Here is a 14,630-nt window from a genome sequence, read left to right on the forward strand (position 1 = left end):
AAAAAGATGGCTATAAAAAGTTGGCTATAAAAAGTTGGCTATAACATGCTGGCAACAAAATGTGGGCAACAAAATTTTGGCAACAAAAGGTGGGCTACAAAATGTGAGAAAGCAATTCTTGCACACTGGCAGTATAACAGTAAGTTGGTCGCCTGCGATGGCACCCCGCCGCGCTACCGCGTTACTGCAACACCTGCGGGCCGATCGCGCACATACGTGGCGTACCTGCCGCATGTGGTCGAAATTGTGCCTTTGCCCCTTTTAAGTTGAAAAAGCAAGTGGACATGCACCAGGGGAAAAAATTAGGAAAAAGAGGAGACCCACCTTAAGTGTTCGCAAATGAAGAAAGGGGCACATAAAAGGTAGCTAACAAACGTGCATGTGAAATGTACATACGTACGCGTACGCCCAAGTGGACGTGGAAAAAGAAAAGAAAAAAAAAAAAGAGAGAGAGAGGGGGAAGGAGCTCTTCTGCCTAGTCCTAAGGAATGCTTTAATTTTCTATAGCGTTCTTCTCCTCCTGAAAGGGTAAAATAATTAAAGTGGATTTTGCGTACACCGCGTAGGGCAGTGCGTTTATATGGCGTTCCCGTTTGTGTACATTCGGGGCGCGCGTGCTTCTCTTTCTTAATGGCTTCATTTGGCAAAGGGGGGCCGACGTGCCAAGTGCGCAGTTCGTTTTGCCAACGTATCGCAGTGGCGTTTTTTGTTCTTTTTTGTTATTTATTCTTTTTTTTTTCTTTTTTTGTTCTTTTTTTTTCCCCTTTTTATGCGCGCGCTTTAATTATTTTTTCGCTTGTCGTGGCTCGGCAGTACCGTGCTGATTATTTCGTAGGCCTCCTTCTTCGTCCCCCTGGCGATGTAACTTTCGCGGTCTACTATCCTGACGATGTACATATTTTCGCAGTACTCCAGGAGCTCCTTCCTAAAAGAAGAAAGAGGAAGCGGGCGTGTTGGGCGAAGGCGCAATTCCTTCGGTGTGTTTAGCGGCGCGGTTCGCCCGACGTTCGCAGGAGTGGTTCGTAGGAGCGGCTCGCATGAGTCGTTCGTAGGAGCGGTTCGTTTTCCCATTTTTCTGAGTGCCCTGCTGTCCCACCTGAAGGTCGTGATTATGAACTGGGTTCCTCTCTGGGCCAGCTCCCGCAGGCTGTCGCAAAAAGGAATAAATAAAAATAAAACAAATGAGTAGCTAAGCAAAGCACAGGTGCAAACGCTGCCATAATGGCAACCCTTGCGGGGGGCACTGTTTCCCCTTGCGCACGCGAAGGAAAAGCGGAGCTGCCCTTTCTCCGTTGGACCGTACAGGAGTGAGAGGTTGTCCCGGTGAATTGTATCCAGGGCCGCGTCAATTTCGTCGAAAAAGAAAAAGGAAAAGTTGTCGATTTTGTTCAGGCAGAGAAAGAGGCAAATGGCCACGATGCTGCGCTCTCCTCCTGAGGGGGGGTCAAAAAATGGGGGAAACGTTAACTGATGGTTGGCATGCAGCTATCTTCGAAATGCACACCGCAGATAGGCGGACGATCCCCCATGCGCTGCAGTTTTGTCTCCTTACCAGACAACTCCTGAATTGTGTAACTCATTTTTTCATCCTCGTTCGAGGTGATGTTGATCGAGATGCCCGTGATTTTGTCAACGTAGGCTATCAGGGGGGGGGGGGAGGTGCATACAAATGGGCAGGTAATAAAATGGGCAGGTAATAAAATGGGCAGGTAATAAAATGGGCAGGTAATAAAATGGGCAGGTAATAAAATGGGCAGGTAATAAAATGGGCAGGTAATAAAATGGGCAGGTAATAAAATTGACAGGTAATAAAATGGGCAGGTAATAAAATTGACAGGTAATAAAATTGACAGGTGCATGCGCGTGGAAAGTACACACATTTGTGGGGCACCCAGTCTGCTCACCTTCATCGTCTATCATCTTCTTCCGCGCCCTTTTCTCGCTCGCCTCCCTCAGGGTATCCTTGTACTCCTTTTCGCTCATTTTTTTAAGCACCTGCGAAGGGGGCACCATTCGAATGCACATGTAACCATTCCGCATCCCATTTGGTGCGTTAAGCAGCGGGACGTTTCCACATGGAGGTGTCAAAATAGGTGTTCTCATTTTTGTGTCTCCTACCAGGGTAGCCTTCCGATTCTTAAAAAGGAGTGAGAAATACTCGGAGAAATATTTACTGATTTTTAAGTACGTAGCCTCCAACGCTTCGTCCTTCTTCTTCCCAATGTGCTGTGAGGGGAAAAAAAAAAAAAAAAAAAAAAAAAATGAAAAAAAAAGTGAAAAAGGGGAACGTACACAGTTTATATACGTACAAGTGGGACCGCATCCTGGACAAAGAAGCAAAGCAGTGGAGAATGGGAGAAAAAAAAACAGTACCTGTATCATGTCCTTAATGTTTTTATATGACGTGCCTATCTCCTCGTTCCTCTTCTTCAGCTCATTAAAATCGCCTACGTGAAAAGCAAAATTAAGCAGAATGGCGTGTAAAATCGTGGTAAAGGCGAAAGGGAAGATCTACGCAAAATGCCCCACAGAAAAAAGGGACGGGACTGCCAGGGGAACGACGTCAAATGGACAGTCGCTCTGCACACTCATCTATGCCAAACGGCAATTTTGGCAAACACCCCCATGTGTGGTAAAAACGTACTCATTAACATGTTCAGTCTGTCTCCCGCCTTTTCATTCACATTGGAGTATTTCTTCAGTTCCTGCGAGGGGGTGAACAGAGAAGGGAAGAAAGAGTGAGAGTGCTCGCAAGGAGATAATTGCAAAAATGCAAAGAAGCAACACAGCTGCGTTGCACACGAGAGCTGACATGAAAGTGGCAAAACGCATGCGCGCCATCGCCCCCCTTTTTTACCAGCGTTATGGATTTAAGCTTCGCAGACAACTCCTGCTTATCGTAATTTTTATATTCATTTGGGTCTTTCACACCTTGCGGCAAAATTATTTTTTTTTTTCGTATGTTTTCTTCCTTTCCTCTGCAAAGTGGGGAAGTGGGAAAGCGTGTAAGTGTGTAAGTTAAAGATGTATGCCGTTTTTTTTCCTCTTCATTTCGCGCAATGAAACGCCCTGCGAGAGTAACACACACGAATGCCTCTCCCCCGCGCGCAACAAATTTTACTCCAAAATGCGAAGCTCCTCATTTATCTGATTCATCTGATGGCACAGGTCCAAAATTCTCTTCTTGTGCTTCTTCTCGTTTATGTAGATTTTGTCCAAGCTGGACTTCACGCTTTCCATGTCTTTCTGCGAAGGGGGCAAAAAAGGACAGTACAGATGATGGCAAAAGGGATGGCAAACGGATGGCAAACAGGTGGCGAAAAATAAAACGTCGCGGCTGGGCCAATTCGGTTCATATCTTGGTAGCCCCTCTCTTGCCGCTTACGCTGATCTGTTTTATCTTCTGTTCGTAGAGCATCTTTTCCTTTTCGATCTGAAAGAAGAAGTGAAGTGTGCCAAAGTAGCATGCGGTGAAGTGTGTTGGAAGGGGATGCGAGTCCGTCACAAATGGGGGGGCGCATGCAGCTATGTACAGCGAAGCGATGCGAAGGGCTCATCTGTTATGTGAGGCGATTCCCCCGCTCCCTTTTTTTCGCCACCTTTTCGATGTTGTTCTTCTTCTCCCTGAGCTCTTTGGTGTACTCGTCGATGTCGACGTCTTCGTACTCTTCCATGTAGATGTTGGAGTCATTCTGCATGCAGGGGGGGAAATGAGCACGTTGGGGAAGCACCCCTAAGTAGGCGCGCCTCGTTGAGCGGCCCGCCAATTTGTGAAATTACCCTTATGCGCTGTTACGCGTTTGCGTTTTTGCTCTTTTGCGCCTTTTCCCTTTTGTGACTCACCTCGCTCCTCTTCTGGTACAGAAGCTCCAGCTTGTTCTTAAAATCGTCGTACTCGTTGGTAACCTTGTTGAGTTCCTCCCTGAGCTTTTTGACTTGCTCATTCAGGGCGTTGATATCTACGGAGCCTTTCGGCGACTCGTCCGGATTCACATTACTATTTCGCAGCTGCAGTATCTGCACCTTGAGTTTGTCTTTATAATCCTCCAGATGCTCCCTCTTCTCCTTAATCTGTTTTATTTTTTCGCTAGCTATCCGTACGTTTTCTTCATTTGCGTGAATGCTATTCGTAATTGAGTTTAGGGTCGTTAGACACCCATTTTTCTGGGCTGCCGCGTTGGACTTCTTATCATAAATGATTCGCAGCTCCTCGTCTATTTTCTCGATGCCGTTGGTCATTTCTTCGATGGCGCTCTTCTCCTTCTTCTCCTTTTCCTTCAGCTCTTTCAGCTTATTGTAAATGGTGTAAACGCCGTACTTCTTTTTGCTGTACCCGCCGTACATAAACCCCTGCTTGGTCATCTGCGGAGGGGGTGACGAGATAGCAGGAGGATGAGCAGGAAGAGTGGGGAACGTGGGAAGACCTGGCAAGCAAGCATACATACACGCACGCACACACATGCGTACGGCAACAGCGAGAGGCCGCTTCCCCCCTTACGTAGTCCCCGTCGATGTTGACGCAGTTGTAGTTCTCCTCCAGGTAGTTCTGGCAGCACTCCAGGGACTTCACGATGACCGTTTTAAATAAAATGCTCTTTAAAAACTCATATATCTTGGTGTTGTAATTTACGCAGTTTATGAGGGGCACCATATTTTTGTCGTTCGGGTACGTGAAGTCGCTATACTTTCTTATGTTCAACAAGGGAACGATGGTCAATTTTCCGAAGAAGAAATCCTTAAACTCAAATTCCTTTTTTTTTTTTTCTTCTCTTTTTTTTTCTATAAATTCGACTATTTTTTTCGCCGTCTTCATGTCTTCGACGATCAGCGTGAAGTAGTGGTTTTCCAGGACGGTGTCCACGGCCTTCACGTACGTCTTCTCCACCTGCGGGGGGGGAATCGCCATATGCATTCGTATGAGGGTATATGCATTCGTATAAGCTCATACGCATCCGTATAAGCTCATATGCATCCCTATCAGCGCATATTCATCCGCGTGAACGCGCCTTCTGCTCCCCCTTCTTTACGTTTATGTTGTCTATGAGGAAGCCCAAAACGTTTTCCTTGTGTATGCTGGAGTCCTCCAGGATCAGCTGCACCATCTTGACTATTTCTTTGTTCGAGCTCTTTACCATTTCTTCGTACTTGTCTGAGCAGCGGCGGATGGGAGGGGGGGCACATGTGTACGTGCATAGCTATCCGTGCAGCTACCTTCGTGTGTAACTTCCTGCGTGGGTAGCTACCCATCTGCACACGCTGGCACGTCGCTGCGTGTACTCTCCCTCACCATTCACTTCAATCAGTTGGCTCTTAACAACATTCAGGTTTGCCGTTCCCTCGGAGATTTTCTGTTGGAACTGCCTCTTGTGCTCGACGCAGATCTCCGATTTCTGTAAACAGTTGAGCAAAAGTTCCGGACGGGTGGGGAAAGAAATGCACATAAGAAATGGGGGAGAAACCACAAAGGTATGCTATGTGTTGCCCCAATTTTTTTCCAATCAGTAGGCTTACACTGTTCAGTTGACTTATCTCATCGGCGCACTTCTCCGATAGCGTCTTGTTTTCCTGAACACTGTTTTTTAGAAGTTTGGACTCCTCTTCCAGTTCTTGCAAGTATTTCTCGTTTTTTATCGCCTAGGGGTGAGGCAGGGGTGGAGCAGGGGTGGAGCAGGGGTGAAGCATATACTGGAGGGGGAGGGGCTCTTTTTCTTTTCTTTTCTTTTCTTTTTTTTTTCCTTTTTTTTTCCTTTTTTTTCCCACTTCCCGGCAGCATTTGTGCCACCTTTTGAGCCATTTCCCCCGTTACCTCCTTCTCCAGGGCGGACAACTCCGTGTTGATGTCGCCTATCATCTTCTCGATTTTTTTCACATTATGGGAGTAGTTCCCGTCCTTGGGGTTCTTTGTCTGGTTCATGGAGAGCAACTAGGAGAAGAGGGGGAAAGGGGGGTGCCGTCATTCGGTGGTTCACTCTGCGTCAGTGCGTACAAATATATAGTATATATATATATATATATGTGTGTGTGTGCTTGTGCGCCCGCAGCCCGCGCTGACGCACGCGTGTACAAGCTCAGGTACCATGTTGATCTCGCTGTGCTTGTCCTCTATCTCCCTCTCCTTCAAATTGATGACGCTCTTGAGGCTCTGGAGCTTCTCATTAACGCGCAAAATGAAATCGTTAATCTGGTTGAGGTTTTCAATTTTGCTTTTATTTTTGGACTCCTTCAGTTTTTTCTCCTTCCTTTTTTCGTCAATCAAAATTTCGAGGTGGATGATATTTCTTTTGTTTTGTATTTCTTCGGACACCGATTTGTCTAGCTCATTTTGATAGGAAACAATTTCCAATTTCATTTTGTTCAGCTGTTCTGTGTACTCCGATTTGGTGTTGTTGCTTACGCTTAAGTTATTGTCCTCATCCTGCGTTTTATTCTTCAATTCTTGCAACTTAGATTTCAGCGTTTGCGTCTCTTTATAAACATTTTTGTAATTTATTTCGTTCAAATGATATTCCAGATGAACCTTTTCTTTTTCCAATTTTTTATAGGCTAAAAAATGTTCAAACTCTGCTTGTAGACTTTCCAATTTTGCATTCATTTCTTGAAACTCCTTTTCGATGGTTCCTTTTTTGGCATCACATTCTTTGAGCATTGATAGGGCGTCTTTTTTTTTCTCTTCAAATATTTTCGCGCCCAGGATACTCTTTAAGTAATTTAAAATTTCTTCATCTTTCATGTTACTTAATTTGATAATCTGTCCTTGCTTAATTATGTTATACAGATTGTTAACACATAATCCGCAACTTTCTAGTAATTCTACGTATTGATTTTTACTAATATTTTTTTCATTCACGTAGATTTCGCACTTCATATTTTCCATCACTTTTTTTATTTTAATTTCGTTTTCTTTAAACATGCTAAAATACTTTTCCGAGTTGTCAAAAATGATTTCTACGTAGCAGCTCCTCACTGCACTTCCTATCCCTTCGTGTAAAAAGACCTGTTTGTACTCGCACATGTCGCTCAGTATGAACTCGATGGCTAGCAGGATGTTGCTCTTCCCGGACCCATTAAACCCCACTGCGAGGGAAAAAAAAAGGGAAAACATGTGCGGGGTGGGGGTGAAAAGGGGCCTCACATATCTGCATCTGCATCTGCCTCTGCCTCTACACATGTGTACATCTCTACACATGTGTGCCTCGTGGCTCGTGCTCGGCCGCCCCACCCGGCTGGCAGAACGAACAAAGTGAAGCCGCGCAAAATGGTAGTAGCAGCGGCGGGGCCGACATACCTATGCAGTTAATCCCCTTGGTGAAATCAATGGTCGTTTCATTTTTGTAGGTCCGGAACCCTTTAAGTTTTATCTGTTTTATGTACATGGTTGCATATCTGGGGGGCGTACCAAAAACTTCACCTTTGTCTTGTTCCCCACCTTGGCGTCAGCGAAAAGGGGGGCCACGCGGGGAGGGGTGTTTATGCGTGTCCTCCTCGTTTAGAAAAACATTCATGAAAAGAGCAAACTCGCTAAAACAGAGCAGGGGGAGGAGAAGCAGCGCAAAGCAGAAAATGCGCAGCTGCAAAGTTCATGATCGAAAAAGGCATGGGCAAAAAATACACAAATGCACAAATGCACAAATGGAAATGTGGAAAAAAATACCACTCGCGCGATTTTTACTATTTCCTAATTTTTCACCCTTTTCGTTTATCAAAACAAAGATGTAATGCGTTTTGCGCGTTTTTATTTGACCCAAAATATGCTCGCCTCACTCCCCTTTGAACATTTTTTTATACATGTATTTTTGTATATATAAAAAAAAAAAAAAGGCCCTTTGTGAGGGAAGGGAAAGGACGTGTATATTACCGAATACGCTTTGCAAGGATATGATCCGGATGGTGATATTTGCCCCTTACGCTTCTGACGCTACATTGGGTGCCCCTTTTTTACGACCCCATTTTAGTCATACGCCTACTCTACTGTGCACCTTATCCTTTGTTGCACTTTTCGCAGTTTAGGGTTACGTTTAAAGGAACCTAAATGGTTATGTTAAAGGAGTAAAGGCTTTGCCTTCGTTTTTTTTTCTTCTTTGCGAAGTCTGAACTTTTTTTTTTTTTTTTTTTTTTTGGCGCATAGTATACATACACATACACATCGCACCTGTGTTTGTTTTCAAACAAATGCTTTAAGTTGAATGGGGTAAAGTTAAAAACAAACGAAAAAATGTAAATTTTGTGCAAGAATAATTGTGACTACAAATTGGCAAAGAGGCACACATAAGGGGCGATGTGTGAAAGTATGAAATGGAAGAAAGCACAAAAAAAAAGTAACAAGTAAAGCAAAATATAATAGGGTAAAATATGCTGCGCAAACAGTCCAGCGAAACGGCAAAGTGGCAAAGCTGTAAACATGTAACTTCCCCAATTTCCATTAAAACTGCCTTTCCGCTTTACACTTCTTCAAATCGCTTCGCACATCAGCTGCCAATTTTTCTAAATCACCAAACTGCTTATTCTTTTCAAAATTGATTAGCTCCCTGTGTAGGCTGTCAATGGACTGATACAAATCTTTGTATTTCCCTTTTTTTTTCAAAATTAGTAAAATGCCTTCAAAGAAGTTTAAGGGAACTCGTTTTATGTCAAATGAGTTTAGCACAGCGTCCAAGACATTCAGGGCTACTTTAGCGTTTTCTACGAATGTGAGGCATAAAAGGGGGTGAAAGTGGGGTGGGGGCAGTTAAAAAGTTGTTCCATCTGTGGGAAGTGCTACACGTGAGGGTGTCACGGACATGAGCATAATAAAGAAACGGGCACAGTTGCAATTGCAGTAGTCGCAGGTATGCGCATGCGGCATCCGCTTCCAACTCCACGTACCCTCGAAAAACGCTGCCTTCATGACAGTGTAATACAGCTCGAAGTTTACTGTCCCCCCGGATGGGGAAAATGATTCGAACTCTTTGAATATTAAATCGTTCTGAAAAGGGAGAGGGGAAAGGGGGCATAATAGCAGCGCAGGGTAGGCGTAGTATCAACACAGGGGAGGCACAACTCCTTTTTTTGCGAAATTTCTCTACCATTTTTCTCTCGAAGTACAGGGAAAAAACGTCTATCAGCGTTTCTGTGCTCACGGGAATGTCACACTGAAAAAAAGGGGCGGGATGGAAACAGGCAATCTTTTGCAAATGGCACCATCGGGGATGAGTAGACAGAATATGCTGTGTGCACATAGCACTATGCCAGACCGTACAGGGAGGCATCACCTTCGTAGCAGATAATTGGCGAGCACAGCCATTTTTTATTTGTTCGTACCTTCCTCGACAAGTCCAACAGAGTTATAACGTTGCCCACTTTCTTTTTATTTAAATCAAAATATAGGCACATGTGGATAAAATTTTCGTACTTCTTTAAAAGTTTGCATACAGCAGGACCATTTAGGATGTCTTTAAAGTATGCCTTGTCCATGACCCTCAACATGCTAATATATTCGTGAAAGTTCACTTCTTTTGTGCCGCCACCCGCGGGGTGCTCACCTGGTAATGCAGCGATATCCGCAGCAGTAGTGCCTGTGTTGGTAGCGGCAGTGCCCTCTTTAACGCTTCGCCTCCCTTCGAGGAAAAATATAATGGTTAAAGCAGCTAACGCGCTGTCGTAAACCCAAGTGAGCTTTTCATAAACGTTAAGAAAGTCTCTCGAGTTTAAATATATTATATTGTTGTAGGTGAAAAATATATCCCTCAGCGTGGTGACCAACGAATCTGCGTTTTTGCTATTTACGTGGACTCTCAGCTTGTTGAATAAAAAATCTTTCAAGGAATCTTCGCTGATGCTGTCTGAACCAATTGTATATTTTAGCTTCACAAATACATTAGCAACGTTACTATATGTGGTAGAAGGAGGAGCGCACTCTTCAGTGGTCCCTTTCTGTTCACTGTAATTTTTTTCAATCACGTCCCTATATAAGTAGTTTCTTCCTTTCACATGAACATTCACATTTTGCGTAACTTTATTGCTGTTGCTTTTTTGCTTATCATACAGATCCTTCTCCATCGTTTCGTCACACAAAATTAAATTGTTCTTCAAAAGTAGAAATATGGACATTACATTTTTGCAGTTCACCGCCGGGGAAAGAATCACATTTTTATTAAAATCAGTTGAATCGAAATGCGGTTCGGCTGAAATGATTTCTTTCAAATTGTGAGCATTTTTCAAATGATTTACAGACAAGGATACGGTACGTAATATAAAGTGGGGCACATAAGAATAGACGTCATCGCTATTTGCTTTAATTGCTTCATAATTGTTGGACAGAAAAAAGTTTAAGATGTTTTTTTTCAAAAAAATAGAATATTTTAAATCCTTTTTTGTGTATCTTGTCACATAATAATTTAAAAATAGTAAAAGGAAGAAAAATATATTTACAGTTATTCTGTAGTTCTCTTTGTAAAAAAACAGGTTTATGGCCTCGAAAAAAATGTTCAGTATGTTATTCACGTTGGTCAATTCACTTTCTACTATGTCGTCCGAACCATAATCCATAAAAATATACTCCGTGATGAAATTGCTTAGGATAAACAAGCTCATGTCATATTTATCTTTCTTCGCAATTTCGTACATCTCATTATATAAATTAAAATCCTCATCCGAATGGATCCCTTGGAAAATGTAATAAGACAGCTTGTTCTTTCTTAGATTTACTATGTCGTTGTAAATTTCGACGTTTTTCTCAAAAGGGCACTTCAAGTCCTTCGCTGCGCTTGCGTCTTCGTTTACACATCCTAGTGAAGATCCCTCCGCTGCGCCTTCGCCCACCGGCTTTGCCCCTTCCTGCGCGATTTCCCTCTCAGATTCACAATTCACGTTGTTGAAAAATCTGATCAATATCACGTACGTTTTGTACGTTTTAATATATGAATACTTCAGCAGAAGGAAATATAACTTTTTTATATTAATAAAGCTTTTGAATTTTATGAAATATTTGAAAAGTTCATTAAAGTTAAAAATGTCGATCATTAATTTCATGTCACATTTTTTTTTTAAGTAATCGCACATATGCTTGTACAGCATCGTTTTCGTCAGCACAAAATAGCAGTCTTTAGAAAAATATAAATTTAAGTACGATTTACTAATTAGTTGTAATTCATTCAGCACGTGCCCTTTGTCTATGTCACAATTCTTAAAACTGTGTATCAAATTTTTTGCATTTAAATATTTTATTGGAATATTCTTCAATTTCATCTTTTTGTAAACCTTGTACACTCGATCATATTTATGGTTGCTCAAAAAGGACTGAATAAACAAACTATACGTTTTGTTATTTACATATAAATTATCTCTTTTTTCTAAGCGTTCAATTTTGTCATACGCTTTGTTTTTCAGCAGACGCAGCAGATATTTGTTAAACTTGTCTTTCATGCTGTTCGAATCGTTTGCAGTTGCGTCTTTATTTTGTACACTCTGAGCCTCTGATTCGTTATTTTGTTCAGTCACCGGATCGCCGTCGCGTTTGGCAATTTCTTCCTTACTGTCGCCCTCCTTCAAAACTATGCTATTCGTGTATAACTGCTCCCCGACAGTTTTGCTCTCATTATAATTGCTGCTAATCTTTTTATTCACGCGATTCTTTTCATCCTCCGCACTTTTAATCGATTCGCTAATATCTAGGAGTAATTTAGACATGTCACCAGAAGTTACTTCCTGCGCATAGTCATCTACAACTGCATTAAAAATTTTCTTCACAGCACTTAAACTTTTATCATCAAGTGCGTTAAAATTGTTTTTATATAAACTTAAAAGCAAGACTATATTAGAATAATCTCGTACTGGGTATAAACTATCTAGCAACACAGAAAATAAATAATTAACAATTTGCAGCAAGCGACCGTCCTTCTTTCGGTCCTTTATAGAATTCTTAAAATTTAATAAAATAATAGTGCAAAAATAGTGATCACTGAAAAAAAAGAAAACATAAAATAATAAAACTTTTATGAAGACATTGTCATATAGTTCTTTAAATAGTACATGCTTGCGCCCATTGACTAACGACTCCTCTTCATCATTCAATATAGCGTCTTTTCCTTCCTTCTCATCGCTTGGGCCCTTATTTAAGCTTTCATTATGCACCTCGTTCTTCCTTTCCACAATAGTGCTACCACCTTTTTTGCTATTTGCAATAACCCCTTTAATATATTCACATTCGTTTTTTTCTTTCTCAAAAATGGTGTTAAGTATATGGCTCTTGTACTCACTATAATTTAAGGCATCATCATATTTCGCAACATTTTCCTTTAGATTCTCCAAGTTTATTTGATTATGAATTAATAGCATTACGTAGTAAAAACGAGCTTTGCTTAAATTATAAGAATACAGGGCAAAAATGCTTATAAAGAAGAAATGGGGATTTATTATGTACTCATAATGATGAATTAAATCTGGGTTGTCTCGCATCAGCAAATTCAACGCTGAAAATATTTCTGTTAGGAAATGAAATACATAGTTGTTATTTAAAACCGCGTTGGTGCTTAGCACAGAAAAGAAACTTTTAATATTCATTTTTATTGCATCGTTCTTTTTTATATCTTTTATGAGATCGTGCATATTTACAAATTCATTTTTCATCCTGTCACATATGTGCGTGTCATGTAGATAATTCTGGGAGTGCTTTATGATTGTATTCATTATATTTCCGATTTCATTTTTAATAAAACTAAAAGAGACATAGTTATCTTTGCAACATTTTAGTAAAAGAGAATATCTTTCTAAATGCTTAAAAAATTCATCTGTATTCATGTTATCAATTGCAATGGACCCAAAGGAAAGAAACAACGATTTTATTTTTTCAGAGTTGAAGGTGTTGTCTGCATTATTTCTCTTTTCATCAATGGACGCAAATGCTCTTTTATACTCTGCATACAAAAATTTTGTTAAGTGTGTAACATCTTTACTGTTCATATCGTCTATCACTACTTCATTCCACACATCTGGACTTGACGCAAAACTAGAGGTGAATCTATCTAGGTTCTTGTTATTGGCACTATCATTTTCACGTCTGCTAGAGAAGGGACTATTTGTAACGAACTTTTCTATATTTTCATACACATTGCTTTTATCGACGTTTGACCTTTTTAAGGATTTTCCATGGGCAGAACAGGATTTTTCTAATCTAAGGATTGCCCTTTTATTGCTGCCCTTTTGTGCGCATGACGTAAATTTTTGGTTATTAAGAAAAAAAGGTGTAGTTTTTAATTGGAAGCACGATGTAATATCATGTTGTGCTATGAACAACAAAAGGGAAAATAAAATTAGAAGGAAAGCATGTTTCATGTTATGTCATTTTGTCTCTTCAAAATAAGGTACTCTCAAAATAAGCCTTTTCCTTTTTTTTATTTTTTGTGTGTTCTGTGCCCTGTATATAATTCCGACAAACGTATGTAGGTACGTACGCAAGTATATGTATCTGTACCCATAAATGAAAGTTAATTTCACTTAATAATTTCATATTGATGTTAAAAAAAAATGATAAAGCACATATATAAAAATATTTTTTAATACTGTATATAAATAAACTCACAAAAGAAAGTTCGCATTTTTAACAAAATTGTGCGAAAGGAAAGATCCAAAAAAATGTAGAAAAAATATGCGTACGAAAAAAAAAAAAAACATCAACCGTTATAAACAAAAATATAAAATTCCTTAAAATAAAATAGAAAAAGAAATTTTAGTTGTACGTTTTTGTTATAAAATAGCAATGTTTTTATCATTTCACTTTCCTTTGAAAAGGTAGAGGAATTAATATTTTTTAATTGATTCATCAGTTTTACAGAACGAAAATTGTACGCAATGAAATGTGCGATGCTTTAGTAAATTACGATTTTGTGCTGTTGCTGATTCTGAATGGTGGATTTGTGTTTCTTACCATTTTGACACATAAATGAAATGCATATCGAAAGAGCTAACAAAATGTTGCAACAAGGGTGTCATTATTAAATAGTAGTAAAAAACGAAAAAAAACATAAAAATTATTTAATAAATTGGTATAATTTCTCAGAGGTTACATCCTTAAAGAGGTCAAAATAGATATATAGAAGCGTAGTTTCTACAAATGTGTAAATGTTTTTTTGGCTAATAAAGCGTAACTTTTCTCATTTCTTCATTATTTTCTACAAAGATACAAAAGCTAGCAAAGTGTATAAATTATAATGGAACGTGTTAGGATAATAGCGCACAACAACTAGATTTAAAATGTGTTGTACTATTTGACAGTTTTACAATATTGTTCTCCACTCACACACTACTACCTGGCATGCCTGCCATGTCTGCCATAAAGAAATGATTTTTTCTAGGTCTATGTTTTTTTTTGAAATTATGTAAAAATTTCTCATGTCATATATAGAAAGCAAATGGGAGGATCCAAACTTATCTATGAGCTTATTTTTATATTTATAAAAATGCATATGCATATTTAAGAAAAAGACTGGTCATTTTTTACGTATATACAAGGCTAGGCTACATATGCTTTAAAGTAAAATGTACGTTTGATTATAAACGTGTGCTTTATTTTTCCGCCTATTTAATCTGCAGTTACATGATGCATTGAAGGTCATTAACACTTCTAAAGGCAAAATAAAATGAAAAAAGATGCTCAT

The 14,630-nt window shown here is 40.1% G+C and overlaps 2 protein-coding genes across 2 annotated transcripts, besides 1 other annotated feature; both read right to left on the reverse strand.

Annotated features, from left to right (window-relative positions):
• Positions 1–780: 780 nt before the first annotated feature.
• On the reverse strand, positions 781–7,773 carry PVX_089660 (chromosome associated protein, putative; the record flags this gene model as incomplete). The annotated part of the gene is made up of 20 exons (XM_001614972.1): positions 7,286–7,773; positions 6,077–7,074; positions 5,807–5,923; positions 5,512–5,634; positions 5,288–5,390; positions 5,028–5,149; positions 4,499–4,885; positions 3,844–4,362; positions 3,600–3,692; positions 3,386–3,433; positions 3,122–3,246; positions 2,858–2,978; positions 2,645–2,705; positions 2,374–2,447; positions 2,119–2,226; positions 1,905–1,995; positions 1,553–1,639; positions 1,304–1,433; positions 1,097–1,147; positions 781–925 (listed from the first exon to the last, which is right to left on the reverse strand). Exons 1-20 carry the CDS (start codon positions 7,371–7,373, stop codon positions 781–783), a joined length of 3,591 nt encoding a protein of 1,196 aa, XP_001615022.1. The 5' UTR covers positions 7,374–7,773.
• A 646-nt stretch (positions 7,774–8,419) lies between these two features.
• Positions 8,420–13,308, reverse strand: PVX_089665 (hypothetical protein, conserved; the record flags this gene model as incomplete). The annotated part of the gene is made up of 4 exons (XM_001614973.1): positions 8,420–8,679; positions 8,863–8,962; positions 9,063–9,128; positions 9,298–13,308. 4 exons carry the CDS (start codon positions 13,306–13,308, stop codon positions 8,420–8,422), a joined length of 4,437 nt encoding a protein of 1,478 aa, XP_001615023.1.
• Positions 11,719–11,779: a microsatellite.
• Positions 13,309–14,630: the final 1,322 nt, after the last annotated feature.

The sequence above is a fragment of the Plasmodium vivax genome, chromosome 5 (genome assembly GCF_000002415.2).
Source record: "Plasmodium vivax chromosome 5, whole genome shotgun sequence".
NCBI classification, from domain to species: Eukaryota; Apicomplexa; class Aconoidasida; order Haemosporida; family Plasmodiidae; genus Plasmodium; species Plasmodium vivax.